This window comes from Erpetoichthys calabaricus, chromosome 8, assembly GCF_900747795.2.
Source record: "Erpetoichthys calabaricus chromosome 8, fErpCal1.3, whole genome shotgun sequence".
Classification (NCBI taxonomy): domain Eukaryota; kingdom Metazoa; phylum Chordata; class Cladistia; order Polypteriformes; family Polypteridae; genus Erpetoichthys; species Erpetoichthys calabaricus.
In genome coordinates this window covers 47,545,638-47,572,310 of record NC_041401.2, presented here as the reverse complement: position 1 = coordinate 47,572,310, position 26,673 = coordinate 47,545,638, and the positions used below count along the sequence as shown (strand labels likewise).

Sequence of the window (26,673 nt, the reverse complement as noted above, 5' to 3'; positions counted from 1 at the left end):
CTTAAGTGGATTTTTTTTCACTTTAAGAAATAATAGATCTAAGTTTTGGCAGGATCCTGCTCACAAAATGGTAAAGGTGTTTTAAGTAAAAGGACTAAATTCTAATTTTCAATAAGGGCTTGTTTATACTTCAAACTCAGAATGCGTACACGCACACATCATGCCTGCCACGCGTTCCCAGTGCTTATTTGACGTGTCCTCTTAGCAGGTCCTCAGAAATTAACATGATGTGTGCGCGAGTTGCAGTACCAGCAAAAAATCGGGGGGCACAGTATGATAAAAACCAGAATGTGACATCAGTCTCTGTTTACTATCTACATGTGACAGAAAGCCGCTTTGGGGATTGAACAGGATCGATGTGCATGCTTCAATGTTTCATAAATGGTTCGATGTGGTTAAAAAAATAAAATGCAGACATACAAATGCATCACATATTCCCCATCGTAATGACACGATACATCTTAAAGGTCTCACATACCATCTTCTGTGCTTTCTGTCTTTTTTTTTTTTTTTTGCACCTTCACAACAGCATCAGAATGTTCGGCGCCGTATTTGAGCGACAGAGGAAAAAAAAGTTAAGGACACAGTGAAAAGGTGTATTTTGTGATTAAAGTGGAAATTTTGGCTTAAATCTTGAAATGTCCGCTTTAATCTCGTAGTTTATTTTATCATTAAAGTAGACTGTCGTAAACATCATCTTAAAATCGACCCAGTTGTTAACCGCTACGTGCTTCTGAGGCTATCTCCTGCATTGATAGCAGTGGCATGATCACTTTCATGGTGAAATGCATTAAATTATGTATGTTACAAAGTTATTAACTTCATTTAAATAGCGAATACTGATAATTACACATGTGGGGGTTGCACAGTGGGAGAGCGGTAGTGCTGCTGCCTCGCAGGGAGTCACGTCCCTGGTGTTCCCTGCCTGGAGTTTGTGTGTTTTCCTGGTGAGTATCCACAGTGTGCTCTGGTTTCCTTTCAAAGACATGAAGGTTTGGGGATTTGGAGATGCTAAAATGATGCTAGTGTATGTGTGTACTTGCGTTCATCTTGCAATGAGCTGATGCCCCATCCAGGGATTGTTTCTGCCTCGCACCCGATGCTTGTTGGAATGGATGCATCCCTGGATTGATGGATGTAATCATTAAACATCCATCCTTTTCAGAAATATTATGGCAAGGTGTCCTCAGAATGTAATGGATGTTTCAGGCAATTCACAATACAGTGAAGCCGAACCTGTTCTCACCGTGATGATAGCTAACACTGCCACCTGGTGTAATCTTCCAGGTTTATGTAAAGTACGCGCTGTCACAAACTCCACAAAGAGCCATAGCAAGGTTTGAGGCAGCCACCCGTATATTTGGTTTCCTGGCTGCAAATTGATGATTAGTGATAGCACTGCTGTGCACAAAACCGAGTCCAAAACAGAACTGAGGGAATAGGGAAAAGGTGGAGGCTTTTAAAGGGGAAGACAGGAAGTGAGGTCAAAGGGGTCGGGTTCATGAGGGTCTTCAACAATCGGCTCGAGCCCAGACGTGACATCACAGGGGCCGGAGCCAGCAAGGTCTTCTTCTATAGGCTCGGATCCTAAAGTGACATCAAGTGGGCCAAGTGGTATCTCCCGTGAATGTTCTGCAGGAAAGGGAGAAAAAGAGTCAGTGCACTCTGCCACATCCCGGTATGACTTGAAACTGCCCTGGCTCAAGCCCTTTAGCTGCCTCCCATGCACACGTGTGTGACAGTGCGTAAGTATAAACAGTACAACACTTGCGTCGCAGTAGCGCCCACTGGAGCATGCGTCGTGTTGCGTCAAGTATAAACCTGGCTTAAGATCATTTGGTTGAAAAAGTAAATCCTATGCAGGCTTAAATTAACCTTACCATGAATGTGCAGATTTACTGATAGCAAACTAATTCTGTTAATCAAATAGTATAGTTTAACACTGTCTGTGTGTTCGGAATTACCTTCATCAGACACACAGTATGTGATAATACTGATTTTTCAAAAGTTGCATCAAAGTTTAAAGAGTTAACAACTTTTTAAAATAGCACTTGCTGTCTAGAAAAATAAACTGTCACTCTTCAAATAATGCAATTTTCTGGTAACTAAATGTTATTTCATGCTCAGTATTTGTCTTATTATTTTCATTGTGTTGTTCTATGATGAATGTGAATTCTCTCAGGCTGGTGTAATTTAAAATTTAAAACACAAGTTATATCTGATCACTGCTTCAGGGCAGTATTCCACTTATAAAAAGTGAAAGTGAATAAAAGAAAAAGAGGGAAGATTGCTTCCAGTGTTAGAATAACAGAATTAATGTAATATTTATATATACTTTGATATAGAACATATTTTCTCTGATGTTTTAAGTTCTAATTATTAATTTATAAAATGTTCATATTGTACACTATAATGACAAAGTGTACTTTTATTCCTTTTCCAAAAAGAAATTAAATTAAGAGTTATTGCTAACTCAGCACAATTTGTTGACTTAAATCTGACAAAAAAAGTAATGAACCCATTTCCTATGTTTATTGAAGAACTGAATGAGACAGGTATTGATGGTTCAGAAAAAGACAAAAAAACAGAATTACCAGTGACTCTGCATTACAGTTTCTTTACTTTAAACACTTGGCTTTTTAAAAATGTTCTTTTTGTAACTAGTGTAATTATTTGCAGGACTTCAGTTTAAAAAAAATAAAACCTTAGAGATATTAATAATAGTAATCTTCTTCTATAATATGCTACCGTGGCTGTTCGTTTGTCTGTCCAGGATTTTAAATCACCTGTAGCTCGCAAACCGTTTCACCTATTGACTTGAAATCTGGTACACATATACTACGTGACGTCTACTATCCGCTTTTGGGGTGATGATTTTATTACTCTTTTTATTTTTATTTTATTTTATTGTAGAATCAACTCTCGGCAGCGAGCAGCAGGGCAGCTGTGCGGCGCATGCGTACGGGCGCCGTTCTCATTCCCTACCACCTTCGCTAATCATTCTTGAGGCAGATTGAAGACTTAAGTGCCAGATTAAGTGAAAAATTAAAGAAAACGTACTAAGTAATACAACACAAAAATTAACTTAATCAGTTTTAACTCGAAAAGATGCCGACGAAAGAAGTGAAGCAGTGGGCCGCTAGGGTGGAGAAAAGAAGTAGGAAGTATGACATGAGTGTTGTGTAGTAAGTTGGAAAGAATAAAGGGGCAAGGGGTACCACATTATTGGTGTGGAAGAAACGACCATCACCCCCTGAGTAACCTAAAACCGCTAAGAGAAAACAAGCAGAGGGAAGTTTAAATCATAATCATTTATTCTCTTCGAAGAGGGAGCACTCCTATTACAGGACAGTTTAACTAGACACACACAGAATTCTGTAACAAGATGCACACCTTTTCTGCTAGATGAGGTCTTTTTTATACACAAGTAACAGGTACAGAATTAGATTACATCATACAAAGTTTATTATCATCATTGGCTGCTTCCAGTTGCTAGCTGGACACAGGGCAAAATGAACCATACTAAATTATAAGTAAACACGGTGAGCAAAAACACGTAGATCATTAATGTCAAGCATCGCGTGTTTGCTTTGCCATTTTCAGCTCCGTTCTTTATTAGCACAGAAGCTGAAGGCAGACGCCTTTCTCATACAGTAAATGAACATATAGTTTCCTGCTGACAGCCCAACGGTGTCTGCTTGCATCCCGTCTCAGCTGCCCTAAGTTACCTGGAAACGCTTTTACATTATATAGTGAGCTTTGCTAAATGTACTTTAAGATATAAAATGCAAACCTCACAACTATTAATTTATTTGTCTTGTTATGATATTTTTTGCCACATTGGTTAAACTATGAAAATTCTTTACACGCGTGTCAGAAAGAAAGTGGAGCTAAGATAAGACTGAGTGTGTGAGTATGAGGTTTAAAGAGGCAAGGCTGTGAGTAAAGCATATTAACGTTTTGTTAATTATTTTGTAGTCGCTAAATAAAGTTTCCTGTCAATTTCATTATGTGTTGTGACTGGTTTTGAATGAGTTATAACAATTAGTAAGTCTGGCAAAACCTAGCCACAAAACATAACATTTACTTTTTTGGCTGATGCCTTTATCCAAGGCAACTTACAACATTTAGGATACAACTGGTTACATTTCTTTTGGTTTTCCAATTGGAGCACAGGCAGGTCAAGTGACTTGCTCACAGTCACCCAGTGTCAGTAGACAGATTTCATCCCACAACCTGAGGGTTTGAAGTCCAAAGCCTTAATCACTACACTACACTGCCTGTCTAATGTAAAGTACATTGAGTGAATTTTTTCTTTCGTGCCCATTTTCCATTACTTAAAACCATTATGTTCAACCTGATCAGTTTTCCTACTATCCATCTGCATTTTAATTTCAGGTTCACTGATATTTAGTAATGGAATGCCTCATGCATTAACTAAATAACCATGACATTTATTTTCCGTGCTTATTGTTACTGACATTAATTTCTTTCAGAAATACTATGTTTTGTTTGCTGTTTTTTGTGTGTGTTTTTAATTTTGGTGCACACACTTCAATGTTCACTATCAATTGTGTTTATTTCCCCCAAAACAGTGTGGACATAGCCTCTACTGTACATTCATTAGTTTATTTATTTATCACCAGTAATGGCACACTGCATGTTACACTTGACTTGAGCATTCCTAGTTTTCATTCTCTTTTTCTGTACGTTTAGCATTCGTTTGCTCAGAGGTTATTGTGCTTGCTGCTTCCTGAGCAGCTCTTCTTTTCTCCACCCTAGCGGCCTGCTTCTTCTTTTCATTTGTCTGCATCTTTTCGCGTTAAAACTGATTAAGTCAGTGTTTGTGTTGCAATTACTTAGTACATTTTCCTTAATTTTTCACTTAAGCTGGCACTTAATCTGCCTCAAGAATGATTTAAGATATGAAGAGGTAGGGGAAGTGATGGTGAAGGTGGTAGGGATGAGAACGGTGGCCATATGCATGCGCCACACGGCTGCTGCCAACAGTTAATTCTACAATAAAATAAAATTAAAGTAAAAAGAGGAATAACCTTGGAGGTCAATCATCACCCCGCAAACGGATAGTAGACATCACATAGTATATGTGTACCAAATTTCAGGTCAATAGGTCAAACAGTTTATGAGCTACAGTTGATTTAAAATCCTGAACAGACAAACAGACAGCCACAGTAGCGTATTAAATAAGAAGATCTCTTCTGTGGCATTATTGTAATATTCTTCATCCTAAAATATTTCAGGTACAGTATATCACTATAATCTTTTTTTGTGTTTATTTCTGTAATTGTTTTAATTATTTTCACATTCTCCACTTTTTCTAAGTAAAAACTCTTTATAGTATTCAATAATCCACCAATATATTATGTTTAAATAAATATCAAATTCACCCCAGTAGCTAAAAATAAAACAAAATTTAAAAAAATAAAAAACAAGAAAGTGATAACTGGATATGTTTTTAAAATTGATTAATTATTATTAATAAGTCCACGATAAACACATTATTATTATTAGCACTTTATAATACATTCCCATTCTTAACTTCTTAGAATAAAAATGTAATTTATTTTTCTTTGCCTAAACAACCTGTCTGTTTTGGTATGTCAACACTTTCTAGAGCATTTCAATATTATTATTTTAGTTTTCCTTAAAATTTGTAAAGAAGGGAAAATCACACCATTGAAGATTATGATGTTTATTATGTTGGGGTCAAATTCAATCAAACTTTGCAAAATTTCAAAATGTTTTATATTTGGACATTCACAAAACACTTTAGATCCACATTAAACATGAATTGATAGCATTTACAGATCAAAAACAAGAATAAAATGGTCAGACCTGTCTTCAAAAACAAATCTTAAGTCTGGTATTTGGATTTTTGTGGGAAGTCACTAGTGTGGCATGCAGCTGGGGGTGGTACCTAGCCGGGACGCCCAAGAAGACCACAGGAGGGCTTACGCCTCCTCCAGACCACGAGGGGGCAACCGCCCTGGTGGCTTTGGGGACACTTGTACAGAGCTTTGAAGCTCAACCCTGTAGGGACCCGTGGTCACCGCCAGGGGGTGCCCCGATGCCTTTGGAGCCCTGGCCCTCAGCACTTCCGCCACACCCAGAAGTGCTGGGGGGAAGAAGACCAGGGACACCCGGAGTGCTTCCGGATATGCAGCCGGCACTTCCGCCACACTGGGGAGTGCAGGCAGAAGATTGTCGGGAGGCACCTGGAGCACATCCTGGTGGTTATAAAAGGGGCTGCCTCCCTCCATTCGGGGGCTGGAGTCGGGAGAGTAGCAGGACAGAGCTCGGAGAATAGGAGTGGAGACGGACCTGAAGAGAGGCAGAGTGAGACAGGCCTGGACTTTGGGGGAGTTTTGGGGGATTGTCTGTGCACTTTGTAAATAGTGGACTGTATAATAAACGTGTGGTGGTGCTTAATACGATGTCTGCCTGTCTGTGTCCGGGGCTCGTTCCACACTAGTCAGTGTGAATTTACAATATAAATGATCTCAATCTTGGTTCTGAGAATTATTTTACTAAAGCTCTAATGTAAAAACAACTGAAATTAAAAGAACAGCAACAATGCTGATTCACTAATCAGTTAGGCAGTATAAAAATAAAATAAGGTATTTAAGAGATTGTTCAAAACGAAAGGTCAGTGCCTCTATGGGCAGACATCATACAATTCAGAAGATGAACTAATATCAACAGAATAAAAGACCTTTTGCTCAGATGCCAAAGTCGAGTTGACCCAAGGGCAGCATTAAGCCCAAGCTGCCTAAACAATAATGTAACTGCCCAAAAATGTATTAAGCATACCTCTCAGAAAGCTTCCCTGGCAGTAACCTAAAGGGAAACGTTACCTAGTTTGCACCAAGGCTTACAATCCTCCGTAATGAACAACAGGGGTATGTATATTACCTCAAGGGACACTTTGCTGTCAACTACCATTGAACAACTTTTGTTATGCTTATTGTAGTCATTCCTTTAGTACCTTGCCCACAGAGCATTTTGCCACTGCATAGGCATGAGGTCTTAAACTAGCAATGCCAACACTAAGCACCTTTCTTTCTTATAGCCTTTCTTGCCTGCATCTGCATCAGTATGCACATTTCTAAAGCAATTGCTAAAATGTAAAGGAAATATCAATCATCAAGCATAATATGTGCACTAGAACTGCTGTAGTTCAATCAATACCCACCAGGTAAATCCTTAGGCTACAACATTTCCAGCTCTAACAATTTCAGGAAACTCAATCCACTCCCCTTTGAGCAGTTCCTAATCCTCAGTATTCTCAAAACAAGTAACCCTGGAGACACAAAAAGATCAGTTGAGTCTACAAAAAAGTGTGTTTAAGACAAAATGAGAACTTATGTACATAAAAGATGTCAGGAGTCTTGAACAAAAGAGAGTAAGATATTTGGACAAATACAATAAGACATAAGAGAATAAATGGACTGAATGTCCACAACTCTTTGTTGAGCTTTTTTTTTTAATCTCTTAACTCCCCCTAATGCACGGGCAGAGCTTCAGAAGCGCTCTTTGTGAGAAGTACACTATATACTTTAGGCATGTTTGACAGTAAGCAGGCTTGTTAATATCCACGTATGTTCATCATTAAAAAGAAAAAAAAAAAACTATCAGATATGACTTATTAGGAAACTGGGTTGGTTCATGTTTTGAAATTATTGAAGAGATTTGCTCAGTGGGCGGCACGGTGGCGCAGTGGGTAGCGCTGCTGCCACCTGGGTCCGCTTCCCGGGTCCCCCCTGCGTGGAGTTTGCATGTTCTCCCCGTGTCTGCGTGGGTTTCCTCCGGGTGCTCTGGTTTCCTCCCGCAGTCCAAAGACATGCAGGTTAGGTGTATTGGTGATTCTAAATTGTTCCTAGTGTGTGCTTGGTGTGTGTGCGCCCTGTGGTGGGCTGGCGCCCTGCCTGGGGTTTGTTTCATGCCTTGCACCCTGTGTTGGCTGGGTTTGGCTCCAGCAGACCCCCATAACCCTGTAATTAGGATATAGCGGTTTGGATAATGGAGGGATGGATGGATTTGCTCAGTACAGTATTTGCCATAATACAGTATTAGTTTAAACATTTACTTTCAGAATATTACTTTATTATTGATTGTTTATATTAGTTAAATATTCTGTGCATTTGCACAACTTGTTTGCATTTCTTGTTATACGACCTTTACAATGAGCAGCAAACACTGAGTTATTTTCTTGTTTATTTAGATTTCTATTTATTAGCATCATTTATAAACAAACTCTGCAAGGAAATTATCTGCTTAAAATCTGTTTTTTTTTTTTTAATAAACCTTAAATCAAAAAGTATGATGAAAATCAGAATGAAAGAATGTGTGATGTACGTATTTTAATAATAAATATAAAATTGCATTACACCAGAGTCTGACAAAGGCTTTGAGCACATCTATTTCTTCAATGTATTTTTTATTCTTGCAGGTTGTTCACCGTACATCAGTTCCAAGTGCGCTGGCTGTTGACTGGATTGGAAAGAACCTGTACTGGACTGACACAGAAAGGAAGAGTGTGGAGGTGTCCAAACTCAATGGCTTATATCCTGCAGTTCTAGTGGGGACAGGGTTGAAATACCCAAAAGATTTGGCTTTGGATATTGAATCTGGGTAGGTAATGACATTGAAGTGATCACTTTTGTGGTAAAAGTAAACAGTAATTTAAATATAATTCATTTGCACTTATCCATATTTACTGTAAGTCATGCTTTGTTTTGTATTCACACTAATTTTAAAATTTTGGTTTTGTATTTGTTTAAAACACTGTATAAGAGATGAAATATATATAGACATTTCATGCTTAGCATATTAAAATAAATAACTGAATTTCCATCATTTTCTGTAGTCACTATATATGGAATAAAAGGAGCTAGTACAATGAGATTGGGGCAGGAATTTGTTTGGCTACTAGTCTGTCATAGTCCGTAAACATAATATGATTTATAAATGTTTGGATTTTAGTATAATATGGCCATAATTTTATGTTGGTGCAATATTGGCTTCATACCACTGTTGTATCTTTATCTTTCACCAAAGCATCTCTGTGGTGAACAGTTAAAATACCTTATCTTATTTTTGTACTGTATATGAGTAGCAGCATTTCACAAATATTATGCATGGCAGAGGATATTACACATTGAGTACACTTTATAATTTAGATAGTAAACTATGAATTCAAAACTTTAATAAATTAAAATATGTAGAATTCCAGGAAGCTGATGTTATGCACAATAAATTAGTTAAGATATTATCAAATACAAAAGTAGCAAGGCAGAAAACTTTAATTCATTTTTCCAAATCCATGTACTCCAATAGAAGTCTGCAGATCACATGAACCCACATGGGCAGCACTGAATGTAAGGCAGATACCAACCCTGGAAAAGGCACCAGTTCACCTCAGGGCACACTCACACTAATTTAAACCTGGCCAAGTTAAAGTTACGATACAACCCAAGCTGTGTGTCTGGGGCGCAGTGGTGGCTCTGAGGCTAGCGATATGCACTGGCATGGTTGCCGGTTCAAATCCTGTAAACGCCAAAAGTGACTCTACTTCGTTGGGCCCTTGAGCAAGGCCTTTAGCCTGCCATTGCTCCATCTTGGTTATGACGTTAATCTGCATCCAGCCCTGCATGTAGGCCCTCCAAATTGCAGGGAAAACTTGGGTTTTAGTGGCAGAATTAGCATCCCAGCCACCATATAAACCCTCACACTGTTCCATTCCAGCTGAACTAGTGTGGTGCTGAGGTGTCACCCATTGCCTGGCTCCACTTGGGTCCTAATCTGGGATCCTGTGTAGGTTTGTCATGTTGTGGGTGCGGCAATGCGCTGTATCAGCGCGTGCTCCTAACCTCTCTCTCTCTCTCTCTCTCTCGTGGGAACTATGTTTTAGCAGTATTTTTTGTTTTTTTTTTGTTTTTTTTAGGTAGTACTGTTTATCTGTATTTTGATACAGATATTCTTGGTTATTCTCTTTTTTGTAGATATTTATACTGGATAGACTGTTGTGACTATCCACATATTGGCTCCGTTGGAATGGATGGGACCCATAGACATGTTGTCATCGACACAGAAATATCCAAACCAAATGCTTTAACGATAGATTATGTCAACAGAAGACTCTACTGGGCTGATGAGAATCATATCTTTTTTTCTAAGATGGACGGATCAAGCAGACGCAAGAGTAAGTAATTTTGGATTTATTTGTACAAAAAAGTTAAATACATTATTCTGTGTGTAATTATAAAAGTCTTCTCCTTTAGAAATAAACTGATTATTACAAAATAGGTCATAATTTGAGATACATTATTTGCCTCTGATACTAACATCTTAATTAATTTTTATCTAATTAATTTATTATTGATTGAATCTGCCATATTTTAAAAAGTTTTGAACAGATCCTCAGAGTAAGTATTTGATTTTTCCAATTTCACATAGTATAGGACATCATTTACCTACTGACGTAAAGGTGGTGGGTTGGGATTCTTCCAGTTGAGCTAGATACGTGTATGTGCTAATAGTGAGGTAAAGGCAGGTACAATTTGTTTGTCCTTCTCCACCTTTAAGCCTGTCTGGGAGACCACCAAACACTGCTGTTAATGGATTAGGAGGGATTGTGACACCAAGGCTGTCTGATAGGCATTCAAAGATTTTTGTCCAAAACGATGTTAATTTGGTACAGCCCAAAACACGTAGCTCAGTGAGGCTAGAGCTTGATTGCAGCGCACACAGGTTGAATCTTGCCCTGAACATATTTTGGATAGTAATTGCCTGCTTTCTTAGCACAGGTGAGCAGAAACCAAAAGAGCAACCATACAATAAATATTTGCTAGGATGACTTTTCAGTTTATAAACTCTAAGGTTGGTGTTGGTGATTTAGTTCACACTATGCCTGGTGTTCTTTATATTAAATTGTTTCTTTTTAGAAACTCCATCTTGTAATGTGATGATGTTCTGAAACTCATGATTTGAAACTGTCCTATCGCCCTAAAAGAGCAAACATTTTAATTTTACAAAAATAAAATGTATATATATATATATATATATATATATATATATATATATATATATATATATATATATATATATATATTAACTGCATTGTTAAGAAGGCCGTGTTTTTCAATGGCTTTACAGTTAGACCACAAGGTTCAAAGCTTCAGATTCACCTAATGTCATAAAGTACTTCATTAAGTACAGACTGAAGAGTTTCTAATTGATCTGCTTCTGTACTGTACTATAATTGACTGTACATGTTATTTGTTTCTTTTGTGGTTAATACAAATACATTAATTGGTTAAGTTTCATTTACAGTAAGACAGTAATTGTTATTTTAGCATAGTGTAGCTGCCTAGGAGTGGCACTTACATGCAGAAAGATAACGGTTAATAATTCAACCCAGTACATTTTTTATTATATAACAATTAATCTTTCTACCTATATTCTAATTTTTCCACCAGTAGCAATTATTTAATGTATCACTTTTAGAAAATGAAAATGATCATGTTTTTATACAGCAGTTTACTAACAGCATTGGAGTAAATCTCAAAATTTCAGTCTTGTTATTTTATTCAATAATAAAGAACCTTTAGGACCTGACAGGTTGTCACAGCAATTATTCACAAGAAGTGGTTGGTTGTATCTGTTGCCCATGTAGTACTGAGAATTCTGTCTGGCATTTCTCCAAGGCTAATGATTAATCTTGCGGTATTCTATTTCAGTCCTTAATCAAGACATCCAAGGGGTGATCGGGCTTACATTATTTGAAGACTACATCTACTGGACAGATGGAAAAACCAAAACACTTAATCGAGCTCACAAAACCTCAGGAGCAGGAAAGATATCATTGCTTAACTCCTGGCATGCCATAACTGATATACAAGTTTACCATGCTTTAAGGCAACCTGATGGTAATTGTTTTTCTTCTGATTTTGAATGTGATTAGCCTCAGTCAGTGTTGTGATGAATAACAACATGATCAAAGTCTTACAATAATTGTTTGAATTTCTGTGACCTATAGAACATTTCTCAGGTGATTTTTATTTGCTGTGTCATATGTTTAACACTTCTATTTTCTGCATGTTTCCCTTCTTAAAACTTGTTTAGAAAGTGACTTTTCTGAAAAGTTTATTTATTTAGTTTTGAATTTAGAAGAATGGTTGTGAAGATATGCTAACTTCCAAACAATAATGCGAAAAGCCTAATATAGCAAGCAAATAGTTCTGGTTTTTGAATCTTCACATGTCGATAGCTTATTGGTCCTTTATTGGTTTTTGGTGCAGTGGGGATCACTTTTAAACCCACGTATTGGTTAAAACTAGTGGTAGGCTTTTAAACAGCTACAGCAAACATTTATATTCCAGAGTATGCCCATGGGATTAAGTCCTAGTGTATTTATTTTGATCTATAAGAAAAGTCATCACACTTTGTTTTAGAGCCATGCTTTACATATTAAATGATGAGAAATAAATTGCTGGGTTTTTTTTAAAGAAGACATATGAGAACACAAGCTGACATGATTTCTGTGGGAGCTGAGTCCCATATAGTGACAGTTGGGGTGCACATGTTTTGAGATGTGGTACTTTACCTTGTTACAAACTGAGAGGTTACAGATTGGCATTTCCACCAGTCCACCAATAACTGAAATATCCATATCTCCAAAACCAGACAGAGGCATTATTTATGTGGGCGGTAAAACTAGTAGAACCCCATGGAATTTAATAGTAGTAGTAAAAGCTTACAGCTGTTATGGCTTTAGAATTCTGAGTATCAGCCTCAGTGTTTTTAATATAAGATATGCAACATACTGTACATTCTTTATTTATTTGTCACATACATAGTTATACAGGACAACACGTAATATACAGAAACTAAAAATCTAATTTTTGGGGTTTTTCTTTTCTAACATGCTCAAGTAAGTATTCTGCTTGAAATGAAAATTTATTTCATAAATATGTCCATTTACCCTAAAACGTTAAAAACAAAAGATTCATAAAAACATTTTCCCACTTTTCCCTGGATAGAAAGACATTATTTAAACACATATCCCTTTTCAGGCCATTTCAGTGTTATAAGGAGCCGAGCTCTGTTCAGAACCAACGAATAAATATATGTGACCTCACCGACATACTTGTTTATTTTATGGAACAAAAATTTGCAGCCTTACAGTCACTCCAGTGGATGTCGGAGTTATCAGCTGAATGATTAGCATCACAGTGTGTGCATACTGAATTGAAATCAGATGAAACTCACCCAGACATTGAAAACTCCACACAAGTAAACTTCTTTTCTGGGGACCGAATTAGGGATCCAGATGCTATTACAGTTGTTGGAAGCAGTACTTAATGCACAACCAGATAGGCCAATATACTAAAAATCCAAAATTCAACACATTTTTCTTAAAGTTGCTTCCTCAACAACTGGGGAACTTATATTCCATAAATGAGGGCAGATCCATCTCTAAATGGAACACCAGTCCATCACAGATTACTGGCACATACTAAGGATATTTAGTGTTCTTAATCACTTAAAAATATTTTTTTATCTATCCATCCATCAGTATTATATGGTTGCTATTCCAGAAGCACAGGGTGCAAGGCAAGATTTAACTATGAATGGGATGTCAAACATTTAAGAGTAGAGTTGCTAATAGGAGAGCAAGTTATAATAATAACATAACACACGTCTACATTTGTAAGGTAAATTAGTTTCTCAGAGAAAATACTTCCTGATTCATTCATGTTCTGGTCCCACTTATTTCCTTATGACGCTATTGTGAGTGCTAGTATATTTCAGGGAAATTTTCTTTTAACAGGTTTATTTGGTGGTTGAGAAACATTTTATTCGGTACGTCAACACAAAACATTTTGATTCAAACATAATAATGTATACAAGTTCATTGACAGTCATTATGATGCAAGAGCCGTCTTACAGGTCCAGAGAACTGGGCGTATTTTCTGACTGTCTATATGGCTGTTGTCCTGGTACTCTGGTATCTTCTCCCCTCTCAGACACATGCATATGCATTTGATTGGAGTCCCCAGATTGGTCCAGAGTTAGTAAGAGTGTGCAAGTGCATTGGTGTGCTCTCTATTAACCCATCATGCCATTCAGGACTGATGCTGCTAGGTTAGGCTTCTCTTTCCCATCTGAAGAATAGTATGAGAAAATAGATGATTATATTGAAGTTTTTTCTCATTATCTTGCTTTGTTTTAAACGATTTGATATTTTCTAAACTTTCTATAGTGCCAAAACATCCCTGTCAAGTGAATAATGGAGGATGCAGCCACTTATGTCTGATTTCTCCTGGTGGTGGTTACAAATGTGCCTGCCCTTCTAATTTCTACCTTGCTTCTGATACCAAGGCCTGCCTGTCCAACTGCACAGCAAGCCAGGTTTGTTTTATTCTTTTAGTCTAATACAGTGATAGACCAGACTTTAAAATGCTGCTTACATTTTAACAGCTTTAAATGTTTACCACATATTTCAAATTAAAGATATTTTCTTCCCGTTCATATTTTATAGTTTCGATGTGGAACTGATGAGTGCATTCCTTTTTGGTGGAAATGTGATACAGTAGATGATTGTGGTGATGGATCTGATGAGCCGGAGGACTGTCGTGAGTAGCTCATCATTTTTTATAAGGCAATATGAGAAGTTGTTGATCATATGTAACCTTTAGTCATATTCATTTTAGAGTATCAGCATACTGTGTACAATTTAGCTTGTATATCAGTATAAATTAATATTAGCCATGTCTGTCTGACAGAACAGTGCTTGAAAATGTTTTCTATGATACTATGCTTAGTAAATAATATTGAAAGATGTATGGCCTTTTATCTTTCAAGAAATGCAGATTTTTTTTTCTAAACAAGCCTGGTGTCAAAAGCATCATTTTTGTCTTATCAATTCCAGTTCTCCAGCACTGTAGTTTGAAGTATTTTATCTTTGTGGTTGTATTTTTCATATACATTATACGTATTATTGACTGTGTTTAGGATATATCATCATGTCAGCATTCTTTTTTTAATTAACATCACTCAGCATGTTCATGTGATTGAATTGCTTCCTTCTGTTCTTCTACTTTTCCTCCCATTGTGTCCAGGATCATTTCTATAGATGTATAGGAAATACAGTGGGTACTCCTTGATTAAATGGTCAGTTTGTCATCTGTATAATTATTTTAATAGTCTTGTTTCCCAACATTTCCATCTGAATGAATTACGTATGTAGTATTTAAAATCAATTCTGAATTCTTCCAAATATAAAAAACACAATATTTAGCATTATACACTTTCTTCTCATGAGTATTTATATTCACTAAATTCACTCCCCATCTTGCAATTTTACTGTTTCTTTTTTTATATTTATTTCCCTATTCTGCTTTGGCAGGATTTTTTGAAAAAAGAATGGTGTCTTTTCCTCAGCTACTCCGCTCTCATTATTTTTAGCCTTATGGATCCCACTTACTTTAGATCATAGAAGGCTTGCCAGCTGCAAGGTCCGCTTTTCCATGACTGCACAAAATAAAAATAGAGAAAAATAAATAACAAGCAAGTTCCATCCTTTCTAAAATGCTTATGGTCATTTGGCTTCATTCACAGCTTCACTGAACTTGCCAACTACAAAAGGACATCACATTTTCAAAGCTAACAATTTTAGTGAAAACTGTGCAGTCTTTATTAAATAAGCCAAAATGAGATATTAAATTGAATTTTAGCTCTCTATACAGTAGCTCTATCTTGCTTTTTTGTAGATTTAGAGCTGTTTATTATCTTAATGCATTAAGAAAATGCTCCCCCATTACAATTGTGTTCCTCCTTTCTTACAGCAAAGAGCATCTCCACTTAATGAGTTTTATTATTTATGTACCATTTTGTTGTCTCTAAGCTTTCTGAAGAATGTGAATTAATTGACTGCTCACTGTGCAAATTAGCAGCTAAAGGAAGTGCTCCAATTATCATATTTTGTACATTGTTGAGGGATATCTAAAGAGAAAAATGACTTCTGAAGTGCATAAGGCAGCGGGAAAGGCCAAAAAGCAGTCACAGGGCATCAGATGTCAGAATCAGTAGAGGATGATTAGTCCAACGATCAGTTTAGGCAGGAGGGAGCAGCTGTAAGTGGGCAGAGCTATATTCAGTCATTGGGCGCCCAAATGTTGGCACAGGAGAAACCTTGAAGTGCTTCAGGTTTGTTATAATGGGCCAGCGGAAGCCAGAACATGGGAGTGGTTCCATTCCCCATGCACTAGATGGCAGTGCCATCCATATGAGAACCCAGGTGGGATACCCGCAGGGGTGCTAGGGAGATAGAGTTTGCAAGTGCAGCACTGTAGAGGTCCCTTAAGCACAAGAGAGGGTGTTGTTGGGGGGGGGGGGGGGGACCCGTATTTTGTCTATGACCCAGAAGAGCATTCCAGAGCAATAAGAGCATTAAGTCCACCTATGTTTTAAAAAGAAAGAAACCGTGAAACCTGATGCATTAAATGAGGCAAACCACAATCAAAATACGAATTCATAGCCAGTATGAGTGAACCTCACAAAGTCTGGAGAATTGTATTTTATATACTTGTTAAGGGATGGTGCTTCTTTGAACTTACAGTTTAAATGAGATAAATGAGACACATGGAGGGGTGAAACTATCAGAATGGGTGTGTTTTTTTCTAAAACATGTATAATTTGTATCATCTTCAATTGCCTACAAACCCACTGATTGTATAGGTGTATTACATCATTTGAGGAGGATGGAATGTTTTGTGAAAAACTGTATGTCGTGCGAACATTTATCAACAGACCAGTCACTGGTGTTTGTTTTTGCTACAGGGAGCAAGTGAGAAATGTCTCCAGAACTTGAAGCACAAGAACGATTTATTGGGCCAGAAATAGATTAAATGTTGCAAGAATCTTGTTAAACCAAATAATAAGGTTCACAAAACAGTTGAAATGCACTTGCCAGATGGTGTCATGTGTACGTGTATGGTGTGACTGCTCCTTGAGGGCACTATAGTTGACACTGCAAAATGTTCCAAATGTGACCAGGATTGCAGAATGTCCCTTCAGGCTTCCATGCTGTGACATCTTTCTCTGACTGTTTTAATAGGCTCAGTTGTAGGTATTGTACAGGACTATTCCATGCCAAATGCCATACTTACCCAGGCAAATCCTTTTAATCTGTATAAATTATATTTATTAAAACAGACATTGCTCATCTTTAATTGTTTGCTTTTTCAAAATGTGATAATAGGTTGCTAAGAACATTTTGAAAAAGTCAATACCTAAAAATATAACTTTGTCCTCTAGCATTTCTGTGAACTGTGTGAGTATTATTGGATGTATTCAGGGCTCAAAATTTCTGCTACATTAGAAATGCATTTTGCTTTTCTTTCCAATAATCATTATAAACCTAATATAGAAATAATACAATACAAAAACCTTTCACAAGTCCACATGGGACAAAGTGGACGTCAGTATAATGAATAAATGACAGGTTAATATTCCATGTGAAGTGGGGTGTAACTAATTCAGGAAATGTGGAATTGCAAACATTTTGTCTAACTTTCCTAATACAGTTGCTTACTTTAAGGAAGTAATGCCCGGCATTAACTAAGAGACCTACTATTCAATGGGTAGCACATCTGAGGCAGCATGAGATGGCACACACTCTCACTAACACCTGTTTGTAATACTGTGATTTATACAATTATGCAAAAAACGTTCAGCTTAAAAAATCAAATCTCTTTCTCTGTGCCTTCCGTTCATTCTCTTATCTTATATTCTGTATATACTGTGACTATCTGAACAAATTATTTCCTGTTCATTCTCACATACTTCATTCATAAAGTTAATATTAAAATATAGTGATCTAAGCTCACTTCCTGCTATTTGTCTTTGTTCCTTTATCTACATACTTGATAAGTATTACCACATTTATCTGATGGAAATTACAAATGCGTTTTATATACTTAGATTAATGCCAATTTAATTTTTTCAGCTGAATTTAAATGCCAGCCTGGTCGTTTCCAATGTGGAACTGGGCTCTGTGCCCTTCCTCCTTTTATATGTGATGGAGAAAATGACTGTGGGGACAACTCTGATGAAGCCAACTGTGGTAAGTAACTTTCACATTTTCTGCTTTCCTCTCCCAAATAATGCAAATGGCAGTATCTACTGAAATTTTCCCTGAGGGATTGTAGGCCTATCTCGCTTAATTACATACTCATCTGAATCTTACAAAGTAGTAAATTTAACAATTAAAATTCTTATCAATAATCATTACTAATTTTTAACAATCTATTGGAACAGACATATTATGAAAAGGATGTGCAGATCTTCAGACACCTGCATCTGCAGTACTAATAACGTAGTTTACACTGTTAACAATCAGACAGTTTATATTTTATTTTATATTAGAAAACCCCACTGTTTCTGTTATGTAGTTACTGACGTGGAGCACTGCACTTGCAGGTGATTTCCCCCTTTTAGGTTTCCAATTAGAAGGCCATTTTTACTCTTAGTCTGATTCTATTTTTGTTCCAACTGGCTGGCAATCAGAAGGTTGCTGGTTCAAATCCTGTAAACGCCAGAAGTGACTCTACTCCACTGGTCCCTTGAGCACGGCCCTTAACCTGCAGTTGTTTCATCCTAGGTATGACGTTAATCTTAATCCAGCCCTGCAAGCAGGTCCTCCAATTTACATGGAAAACTTGGGGGTTTGTGGCAGGATTGGCACTCCAGCATAGTGCTGAGGTGTTGCCCACTGCACTCAGGTCCCAATCCAAGTGGTTTGTCATGGGGTGGGTGCAGCAACGAGCTATAAGTGCATGCTCCCAACCAGTGAAAATCAGTGACGTTTCAATGTAGAGTATATTAGTGTCCCTTAATCATCTAATTTGTGTTTTATTTTTTTCTAAATACTCTTATTTAAACATCTTTATGACAAACATACATACTTACAAATAGATAGCTCGCTATTGATTGGTTGCTGGTGTGAAAAGATCAGACTCGACACACTTAAAAAGGTTTGGGGCAGCCACCCGTATATTATCCTTGCCTGCAATGGGCTGATTTTTTAGACAAGTGTCTTAGTTGGAGTCCAGACACGAACTGTCGAAGGTTTGAAAAGATGGCAGTTTTAAGTGATTAAACCAGAAGTGACATAGGGGAACCGGAAGTAACCTTCTTCTGACGTCATCCTAGGCACTGGAACCGGAAGTGACGTCACCCTAGGCACCGGAAGTCTTCAATGTTGAGTAAGACAGGTTTTCCCGCGGCTGGTCTATAGAGATAACAGGAGAAGGTTTAGTGCACCCCACCACCCCCCTGGCCTGGCATGGAATTACCTTCGCTTGGTCCATACAACGTCCTCCTACTCGCACGTGCATGACACTGGTTAAAGGTGAAAGTATTGAGAATTTTAACAGCATGATCTGAAATGAGCAAAAAATGCAAAGAATACAGATGCATTGAAGAAGATCAACCAAACAAAAAGCTGTCTTGCCCACACACATAATGCTGCACTGCCTTAACTGCCCTGCATCCCAGTTTCAAATTCAAGGCCAATCACTGCCTTGGTTAACTTTGAATGCCCAAATAGACTTTCTTCAGGTCCTTATGTTTCTTCCCACATTCCAAAGATGGCATGTTATGTTGGTTGGTAAATATAAGTTGGTATGGTTCTAAATAATGTATTGGTTAGGGGTTGGTTCCTACATTAAAATCAATGCTGCCAGGGGATGTTCTGAGACCCTGTACTGTAATAGGTGATTTTAGAAAATGAATGAGTGAATAAGATCCATGGCATTGTTAATCTTTAAGACTACAAATGAGGGACTATATAATTAAGCAAGAAGTACAATTAACAGTAGGAATGTAAATTGTGTCAGGTGAAGAAAATGGTTTGAAAGAGAAACTGTGTCCATTGCAACACACTAGTAATGGTGCTCTTATTGTATGTAAAGCTTTCAAATACAGATATAATGGTAAATCTAAAGTACCTGGGTATCTCTGGCTCACTCTTTCTCTTTCTCACCATTTCACCTTTAAAAAGAAAATAATAACTTTGGCCATTGTGCTTATGTTTCAGACACATACATTTGCTTGTCTGGCCAGTTTAAGTGCACTAAGAAGCAGAAATGCATACCATTAAACATGAGATGCAATGGCCAGGATGACTGTGGAGATGGAGAGGATGAAATGGACTGCCGTAAGATTCTTTTTGGTTAATTATTCTAACTAGTGTAAATGATTTCTAAAGACTTTAGGCTAAATAAAAGACTGATGGAGTAACTGAAAGGGAATTACTAAGTTTTTATGAAAGTCAAATATGAATAAAGTGTAATAATCTGTTACTATTATTAGTACGTAATTTCTTCTTTATACTGTACAAAGTATTTTATTTATTTATTACTATGTATTATCACCCTGCTTTAGAAGGTAATATATTTTACTATAAATATAAATCATTTACATTTTTAATAATGTTAAGTGTACATTTTATTTATCATTTAGATATGATGTGTCTTGTGATGTGATCTGATCAATGAAAATTTTTCAGGTTTTCTGGATTTCTTGATTATGAAAATTTGAAGTAGAATTAACTTGTGAAATTACAGGGCTTGTTTTCAGAGATAAAGTACACTATCTTCAGTTTTCTCTCTTTGAAGCCTATGTGGAGTGATTGCAAACATTTGAAAAACTGACTCCATTTCAGCACAGATTGAAGTTAAAAAGAGAATCGATATAACAATAAAATGAGTAAGACACAAGTAATCAATTGTGGTTTATAATGGTGCTAGAAAAACAGTTAAGGGTGTAGATAAGAGATACTAGTGTTAGCGACAATAGGCTAGACTCATGTTCTAGTAGTGGAACAGAGCATGATTAAAATAAAATTGACTGAGTCTGAGAAGTTGCTGGTTTTGCGTATTGTTTAAGTGCCTGGTTTAATTTGATTTGATCAGACTTGATGTTCGAGAAAGAAGTTAAAAAAGTAGAGCTGTATATTGTGATCTGTAAACTTAAAACAATGATTGGAATAGTTATACAAGTGCACATACTATCAGGATTCATTTCCTGTATAAATCTGAGAAAGTTATGTAGCTAACTGTCAGAATTACATCTTGTCATGTTTTAAGTGGTTGTTGTATCAAGTTGATCTTACATTTTTTTGATCATTTAGTCAGGACTGCAGTAATATGTCACTCTGTCTTTGTTTTCTTTGGTGTTGTTCATTTTCCCCTGAAGCCTTGCCATCGCTCTGTTTGTATTTTTGTACATGTCATTTATTTTTACATTAATCTATAACTGCCAATGTTGTCCCGGTTCTGTTAGGTCAGAGTTTGTACCAGGATCAGTATTCTCAGGTGAGGCTATAAGGATACAGTAGCTACAACTTTAATTCTGTGACATTAGGAAGCTTGTCTGCTGGTTTAATTGTTCTTTAAATGTTGTGTTTTTTATATAGGTTTATGCTTAATTAATTAAATATTACGTTTTATTATCAAATTTTAAAAATTGTTTCAGTAGGTTGTTAAAAGATTTGCCCTTTCCAAATTAAGAAATCAAGAGACATTAATTTATTATTTTTACCGATTTAGAATTGGTTGATGATGATGCTAGTGGAATGTGCTACATGAAACCAGGTGATGCTACAGAATTGTGGTCATGGTCATGTGATTTTGGCTACCATTAATTTAAGGGCAAATTGTCTGCACTTTGTTTTATTACAGGAAATTCCTTCTATTACTGAGAAAATGTTACTTTCTCTTCTGATTGTTTAAGCATTTTTTTGATTTTGAACTAACATTGAGACTATAGGGTGGCACGGTGGCGCAGTGGGTAGCGCTGCTGCCTCACAGTTAGGAGACCTGGGGACCTGGGTTCGCTTCCCGGGTCCTCCCTGCATGGAGTTTGCATGTTCTCCCCGTGTCTGCGTGGGTTTCCTCCGGGCACTCCGGTTTCCTCCCACAGTCCAAAGACATGCAGGTTAGGTGGATTGGCGATTCTAAATTGGCCCTAGTGTGTGCTTGGTGTGTGGGTGTGTTTGTGTGTGTCCTGTGGTGGGTTGGCACCCTGCCCAGGATTGGTTCCTGCCTTGTGCCCTGTGTTGGCTGGGATTGGCTCTGGCAGACCCCCATGACCCTGTGTTCGGATTCAGCGGGTTGGATAATGGATGGATGGATGGATGGATTGAGACTATAGATTTTGAGTTGGCTGTCAATCTTTTTATCCCCCAGTGATTTGACCTCTGGATCACTCTTTCTGTTTTTGCCCTGAAGTATCTCCACCTCACTCCAGTTGTTTTAACTTTTCTAATCAAGCCTTTATAAAAATATCAAAATGGTTAAGACCCGGGGTGGCACGGTGGCGCAGTGGGTAGCGCTGCTGCCTCGCAGTTAGGAAACCTGGGTTCACTTCCCGGGTCATCCCTGCGTGGAGTCTGCCTGTTCTCCCCGTGGGTTTTCTCCGGGTGCTCCGGTTTCCTCCCACAGTCCAAAGACATGCAGGTTAGGTGCATTGGTGATTCTAAATTGTCCCTAGTGTGTGCTTGGTGTGTGTGTGTGCGCCCTGTGGTGAGCTGGCGCCCTGCCTGGGGTTTGTCTCCTGCCTTGCGCTCTGTGTTGGCTGGGATTGGCTCCAGCAGACCCCCGTAACCCTGTACTTAGGATATAGTGGGTTGGATAATAGATAGATAGATAGATAGATAGATAGATAGATAGATAGATAGATAGATAGATAGATAGATAGATAGATAGATAGATAGATAGATAGATAGATAGATAGATAGATAGATAGATAGATAGATACTTTATTAATCCCAAGGGGAAATTCACAAAGTTGAATGACCCAGTCTGTCCATTTATACATAGTATACCTGATGTTTATCAAAATTTAGATGTGGCCTGAAAATAGTCATTTTTCTAGGCTTTGATGTTTACATGACTGAATGGGAGAGGTCTGTCTGTGCTTATGTTAGTTGTCAAAGTATGTAATGTGTGAAACGTTTCTTGTTCTGTAAAAGTGTTCCTCCTGTTACTCTGCCTTTGCCTAACAGTCCAACAAGAATGGCATTGTGACTTGCAACCACAGCTTCTAAGTTAGGTGTTTCCACAATTACAGTATATAAATAGTGAGGGAATACAGAACTGAATGGATACATAATGTGTGCGTTCTAATTATATCAGTGACAATTATTCTGTAAAATTATACTCATTAATGATTACTTATATTGGACTGTTATTTTTTTTTAAATATTCAAGACCCTAGACATTATGTAAGAGAAAAAAAGTATTTTTCTGTTTCCTGATTAACTAATAAATGCTAGTGATTTGAGTGTAAAAAGTGAGAACGTTTTCACATTTAAGGAGTGAATCATCTAAATAATGTATTTTTACATTTAAATATACATTAATTTTCTTAGCAGATGTGTCTATCCAAATTGACTTACAAAAGAGGTAAAACAATCGAGTAACATTAGGCTGGGGCCTGCTTGTTCAGCAAGTGTAATAGGACAGGTAACAAAAATTGATTGCCACAAGTGAAAGATGTAGTAACTCATACATTTACAATCATAGATTACAATCACTAAAGTAAATAAACAAATTAACCAAGAATATAAAATATTACAGATTTTTAACAGATATTCACAGAACAGATGGGCATTCAGTTGCTTCTTAATCACATTGAGGGAGTCAGCTGTACGGATGGAGTTGGGCGGATCGCTCTGCCAACAGGAACTACATAGGAAAAGAGTCTGGATTGAGACTTGATGCCATGTAGAGGTGGCATCACCGAATACTCTTCCCTGGCAGACCTGAGTGGATGAGAAGGGGTATTTTTAATTTAACTCCAACCCTCCATAATAGAAAGTGTCCTTCAGGTACAAAAATATTTGAAATGGAATAACATAAATGAGCCATGGGTATTCAATTTCAGATGTCTTATGTAGTGTCACCATATATCTGCCAAGGGAGTCACTGCAGCTATGGCATAATTTGTATCCAATAACAAAAACAGGATCTTTATATAGCTAGTAGAGTAGGTAGTGAAACAATTTCTGCACCTTCCACATTAACTGAGGTATATTGTAATCGACAAAACATCAAAAATATGTGCAATTCTATAGCCTGTGTTGAAAAGAGTGATGAACAAACTAAGAACTTTGCAGCAATTTAATACTCCACTGAAGTGACTAGCTGTGGAAATGTTGTGTATAGTTCAGTGCAAAACCAATAAATGATTAAATTGGAAGTTTATGGTGTGTTTATTTTTTTACATATTAGTTTCACAGCTGAAGAAATACAAATGCGACCGTGGAGAAAATAAGATTTAAAGACAATACAAAACTTCAAGAAGAACACATATTGTGACAAAATACACATTCTGCAGTTGAACCAATATCTCAAGTTTTTCTTGTTAACTTATATACCATACTGCAAAATATTAAAATTCACTAGTTTTTTTTCTTAACTGCAAAACAGGGTCTTCAATATAATGAAAATGACCATCTCAAAAATATTGAAAAAGGAGACATGATTAGAAAGAGTAGTAATCTAATGTTTAAAAATACAGTCTCTTTCAAATATTAGTATATACTGGTAGTTTCAGGCAGAAGCCCATCATAGACCCACCTTTGTGTTTTACTTACGTACGTGCCTTTGGATTATATAGGGTAAACAGACCCTCTAGAGGAGTCCTCCATGAACACAAGAGTTACATGTTAAGGCTCCCCAATGTAACGTAATATGCTATATTTGTAACTGTATGCTGTGCCTTTCTCAAAAAAATAATGACAGGTATTATTCAGCATGTGGTGTGATAATGGATGTCATAGTAGCACAGTTGTTAGCACTGTTACTTCCTGGCTTTTGGAGCTGTCAGTGTTGCATTTGTAAGGTCTCCCTTTGTCTGCATGCATTTCAAGTTTTCTCCACTTCACTTTTTTTTCTTCTAAATGGGCAAATTGTTTCATATTATATAATTTGACAATTGTGAATTATCCTAGTATGACCGAGTGTGCCTAATGTGTGCTATTAAGTATACTCTACCTTAAGGTATTGCTTTTTTTGTTTGTTATTTGTAATTTATAACTGTTACTTTCCTTTTGGAGATATGCACATAACAACAAATAAACACTTTATCTTGAGTGTGCTCTATAATGGACTGAAATTCTATTCAAGTTTAGATCTCTTCTTTGGAAAATGGATCATTACATTCTAAAAGCTTGTATAACCCTAACTGAAAAATCTTGTCATTATATTGTATGTTGTTGTATTGTTGTCAGTGTTTGTTATCAGTAGCAGCCAGTCAATGATTATTTATTGTTGTATCTTACACTTCACTAAACTATTATATAACACAGTTTAAATGTATACTTGAATAACAACAGTAGCTTTACGGCAGAGGCCTTGAGGATCTGCACAGCACAGCACTGAGTGAGCAGGCCTCCACAACATGCCCTGTGAAAAAACACTATTTTTATTTTAAAAAAATGACATACATAATTATTTTTTTATTATTTTTCATTTAGCCAAGAGCACCTGTTCTCCAGATCAGTTTCAATGTCAAACTACTAAGCACTGCATCTCCAAGTTATGGGTATGTGATGAAGATCCCGACTGTGCTGATGGATCCGATGAAGCTAACTGCGGTAAGAGTGTTAACAATTATCACAGTGTACAGTAAATTTACTCAGTAAGTTGTTTTTCAAGGCAAAGTTAAACTGATAGACTTTGCATTATACCCTATTAGGATTTTCTTATTGTACAATTGGACAACTTAAAGCAATTCACAGGCAGTAGCACCAATGTACAGCAGCAGTTGTAAAGTGTGCTCAGCTTTTTTAACCAGCAGAGGGATATGTGGTACCTTGACAAAGTATTGACTACACTGTGCTGAAGACTTATGTCAGCAAAGATTTCATTATGCTTTACAGTTGGAATTTCAGGGTGATTTCTCTAGTAGAAGCCTCTAAACCTAGTTAAAAGGACATCTTCATTAAATAAAGAACAAAATGAAAGGATAAACAAAGGCTTGACAGCAAATTAACAAGTATGTATAGTAAAGTAGCACAATAACCCCGCTGGTGCTCTGGACTTGACTAAATAGGTCTTGGAATCCTGTCGACATGCTGGTTTGACTCCCCGCTTATCCAAATTAAAGTACCACATGAACGTTTACCTGATTTAGTACGCATCATGCAGTACGTAACTTTTGTGAACTACAATATTGCATACAAACCAAAGTTGTAAGGGATTCCAATATCAATGAATGTCTAAATGCGAATTATATTGGCTTTCTATGTAAAATTTAGGGTGGCACAGTGGCGCAGTGGTAGCGCTGCTGCCTTGCAGTAAGGAGATATGGATTCGCTTCCCGGGTCCTCCCTGCGTGGAGTTTGCATGTTCTCCCTGTGTCTGTGTGGGTTTCCTTCAGGTGCTCCGGTTTCCTCCCACAGTCCAACGACATGCAGGTTAGGTGCATTGGCGATCCTAAATTGTGCTTGGTGTGTGGATGGATGTAAAATTTATGCTTTTTTTTCTTCTTCTAATTTATTTGACTAGAACAGAGATTAATGGACTCAATTGGGCTAAGGAATTGAATCATGTATGTCCTTAGTGATGAAAGAGAAACATA

At 37.1% G+C, this 26,673-nt stretch overlaps 1 protein-coding gene across 1 annotated transcript in view; it reads left to right on the top strand.

The window, feature by feature from the left end:
- Positions 1-26,673, top strand: part of lrp1bb (low density lipoprotein receptor-related protein 1Bb) — a 2,167,948-nt gene that overhangs the window by 1,877,536 nt on the left and 263,739 nt on the right. Inside the window, exons 59-66 of the mRNA XM_051931086.1 lie at positions 8,471-8,652; positions 10,023-10,222; positions 11,760-11,948; positions 14,285-14,433; positions 14,564-14,657; positions 18,032-18,148; positions 20,123-20,242; positions 25,568-25,687. Of these exons, the coding sequence (XP_051787046.1) occupies positions 8,471-8,652; positions 10,023-10,222; positions 11,760-11,948; positions 14,285-14,433; positions 14,564-14,657; positions 18,032-18,148; positions 20,123-20,242; positions 25,568-25,687 (1,171 nt within the window). The remainder of the gene's footprint in view (positions 1-8,470; positions 8,653-10,022; positions 10,223-11,759; positions 11,949-14,284; positions 14,434-14,563; positions 14,658-18,031; positions 18,149-20,122; positions 20,243-25,567; positions 25,688-26,673) is intronic.